The 2,973-nt window shown below is 33.8% G+C and overlaps 1 protein-coding gene across 2 annotated transcripts in view; it reads left to right on the top strand.

Moving 5' to 3' along the window:
- The window catches only part of LOC106678460 (uncharacterized), an 83,252-nt gene that overhangs the window by 66,279 nt on the left and 14,000 nt on the right, over window positions 1-2,973 (top strand). For both annotated transcript variants that reach the window (XM_067045322.1, XM_067045321.1), the window contains exons 3-5: window positions 1,506-1,600; window positions 1,678-1,811; window positions 1,893-2,103. In XM_067045322.1, coding sequence (XP_066901423.1) covers window positions 1,519-1,600; window positions 1,678-1,811; window positions 1,893-2,103 — 427 coding nt within the window. In that variant the 5' untranslated portion in view covers window positions 1,506-1,518. The remainder of the gene's footprint in view (window positions 1-1,505; window positions 1,601-1,677; window positions 1,812-1,892; window positions 2,104-2,973) is intronic.

Genomic DNA, 2,973 nt, shown 5'->3' with positions numbered 1-2,973 from the left:
TATATATATATTTGTTTTACTGTTTAGAATTCTCTATAGTTCTTATTTTTCTGTAATAAATATGTTTTTTCCTTCTTACATCGGATTTTATTTTACGCATATAATGATATTTCATGTTACCTATATAAAAAAGTACCAATTCAACTAATTGAGTATTACCAGTTGTGTGCCTTTTTTGCTGGAATAAGCATTGGATATAATTCGTTTAACGATGTAAAACAAACTTAGGCAATGTACTAAGTTTTCAAAAGTATGTCATTTATAAGGAATGTTTTCATCCTGTACGAATTTTTCAGACCTGGCTAGGAATAAAATATGCTCTCCTGAATATGATTACATCTGCCTTTTTTACTAAGCACCTGTGGCGTACGTATAGTCTTTAATGAAGGCAGACTGCTGTTATGATTTTTGAAATGACGTTTTTCTATCTCTATGTTGTTCGATTGATAATTGATTATTCATTTGTACAATGTGATAGGATTTGGGTTTATCGAAACGTTGTGTCAAACTATCCTAGAGATTTTAAGAGATGTGTAGCCTAAACAATGAGAATTTTACTTCAGAAATATTTATGATTGTAATTTTCTATGTTAAACTAAATGTATGCAAGTAAGTGGTACAAGCTTCATCACACCCTCCTCCAGAAAGGCTGAGGATCGCTCCCAGGTCAGCGAATCCATCGGAGTTAGCCAAGAGTAACTATTCGCCATCCGTGGGACGCTTTCCTAAGCAGTAATGAGATCCGAGTAAATTATCATAGTGCTTAAAATGTTTGGAATCCTCCCATCTGAATACTGTACGGATGCGGGCATCTGTCGAGGAGTTGACTGGCGAGGTTTATTTCCGACAGACTTGTTGCCTTGTTTACTTCAGCCCCAGCCGTGGGTAAACAGTCCTGAGGCGGAAGGCATTCTTCAGGTCCACTAATAAATCAGGACCTTGGAATCAATTACCCCCTACGCTTCTGGATGGTTGCCGTCTCCTCGGGGACAAGAGCTACCTCGATGTCTTCTAGAAATAAACCACTGTTGTAGAAGTCGTTATTGATTCCAGTTCTCAATATAGATTAAGATAGCCATGGGAAGTGGCTGGTTTTTACCAGGACCATTCTGTATATCAACACTGGCGAGGAAGAATACGTTATCAATGCTTATAACAGATATTTTTACTAAAAAAAAAACAAAAAAAAACTGCACAGTATACAGTTAGTAGATTTATATTTCTAAATCAGTTTTTAAAAAATAACTGTAAAAAAAAATACCCGAAATGCAACAGGTCACATTAAATTTTATTATTTAATTCAGCAAATTTTATTAATATTTTACACTTATTTATATAATTATTATTTTTTACTCTTTAGTATATATATTTACGTAAAAATGGATGCTAATAGCATAATACTATTGCTATTGAATTTTACAGCTTGTTATATTTTTAAAATTAAAGAATGTTGATATAAACAAGCTATGATTTTATATTTCATGATATGATTTTTTGTTTTCTAGGAAGCTGTCCAGCATGATTATAATACTACTATCCTTTTTGATTTCCTTCATTTCATCAAAGGAGATTCCAAATTTCAATTTAGGAGGTCTGGAAGGTACGTTGCATACTTTACTAGTACACCAGTTTAGAATTTTATATGTGAACGAATCTAATTAATTTTTTTTTTCGCAGACACAGTTGGCTTAGCAAAAGAACACGTTCCAAAAAAAGTAAGAGGTTTCCTTCATCAGGATGTGAAATTGGACTGCCTGAGGCCGGACATGGAAGAACTGTCCAGTGACACTGTGTATTCATGGGTCTTTTATGTGAGTAAACTAACTTTCTTGAGATATCACCGCCTCAATGAAATTTCATGTTTCGTTTGTCTTAAAGTTAGTAAATTTCAGCCTTCGTCACAAAATGGCGGTGCTGGGAAAGACCCTGTGAGCTATATCCTCTGTGGTGGTTCTGACTTACCGCCGTGCAACAGAAAACTTATCGTGGAGAAAGTGAACAGTTCTTCCAGCGGGCTCTACAAGTGCTCGGTACTCACGGAGAAGGAAAGCGGTCATGTCATGACTTCCAAACCGATCGTTACTTATCAGCTAGATGTGAAAGGTAGAAATTATTTCAAATTTTTTTTCAACTTTTTGCCCATAAATATTAAAATATGCAGGGTCTTCTAGGAGGAAATGTTATTAATAATCAAAGCAGAGATAAATACAGTTATAGAAATAATAGCGATATCAAAAATGTAGTTCATTGCCACCAACCTCACATTCCTACCTCAATCCTTTGTTGAGATATTTCTTTTTTTAAGTTTTCCAAGAAAAATACAAAACAAATTTGTCTACTGTAACTCAATACTTACCAATTTTTTGTCATCGTTTCCGGAATCTCCGATGAATTTTCTCAAATTCATGATGTGTTAATTGTAAAACGTTTTAACATGCTAAACGTTATAAGTATAGGATTGTGATCAGCTCAATTTTAAATACAATATTATATGTTAAATGCGTATATATATAATAAGAGCTCCTGGCGGTGTGTCTGGGCAACTTTGTAACTTTTCCTTCCAAAACCTTCCGGAATTTCATTACTTTTTTGGTGTTTTAAAATGTCCTTACAAAAACAAAACTAACCACCAGCCACCAAAATAGAAACAACTATTCTACCAAAACGTCAGCAGGCGAAATGGTGTGGAGCTCAGCTCGTTTGTTGCATTACGTCATTCTCTATTTAGCAGACCTATTAACAGACTCTCAACCATGTTAAATGTTATATCGTTTTAATACGATGAAAGAAGGAAATATTTCTCCATTTAACACTATTTCTATTTACACACTTTAAAAAATTAAACTTTTTAAATTTAAAGATGCTGAATACCCCTCATATACCAAACAATTTGTACGGAAATATAGCTATTAGGTAATCTTAGCAGTCAAAGAAAACCAAGTAAGAATGAATAATTTTGCGAGATACTTTCTA

Source organism: Halyomorpha halys, unplaced genomic scaffold (assembly GCF_000696795.3).
Source record: "Halyomorpha halys isolate HHAL.00 unplaced genomic scaffold, Hhal_1.1 Scaffold144.1, whole genome shotgun sequence".
NCBI classification, from domain to species: Eukaryota; Metazoa; Arthropoda; class Insecta; order Hemiptera; family Pentatomidae; genus Halyomorpha; species Halyomorpha halys.
The sequence above is the reverse complement of the archived record's forward strand: the minus strand, read 5'-3'. Positions and strand labels throughout refer to the sequence as shown.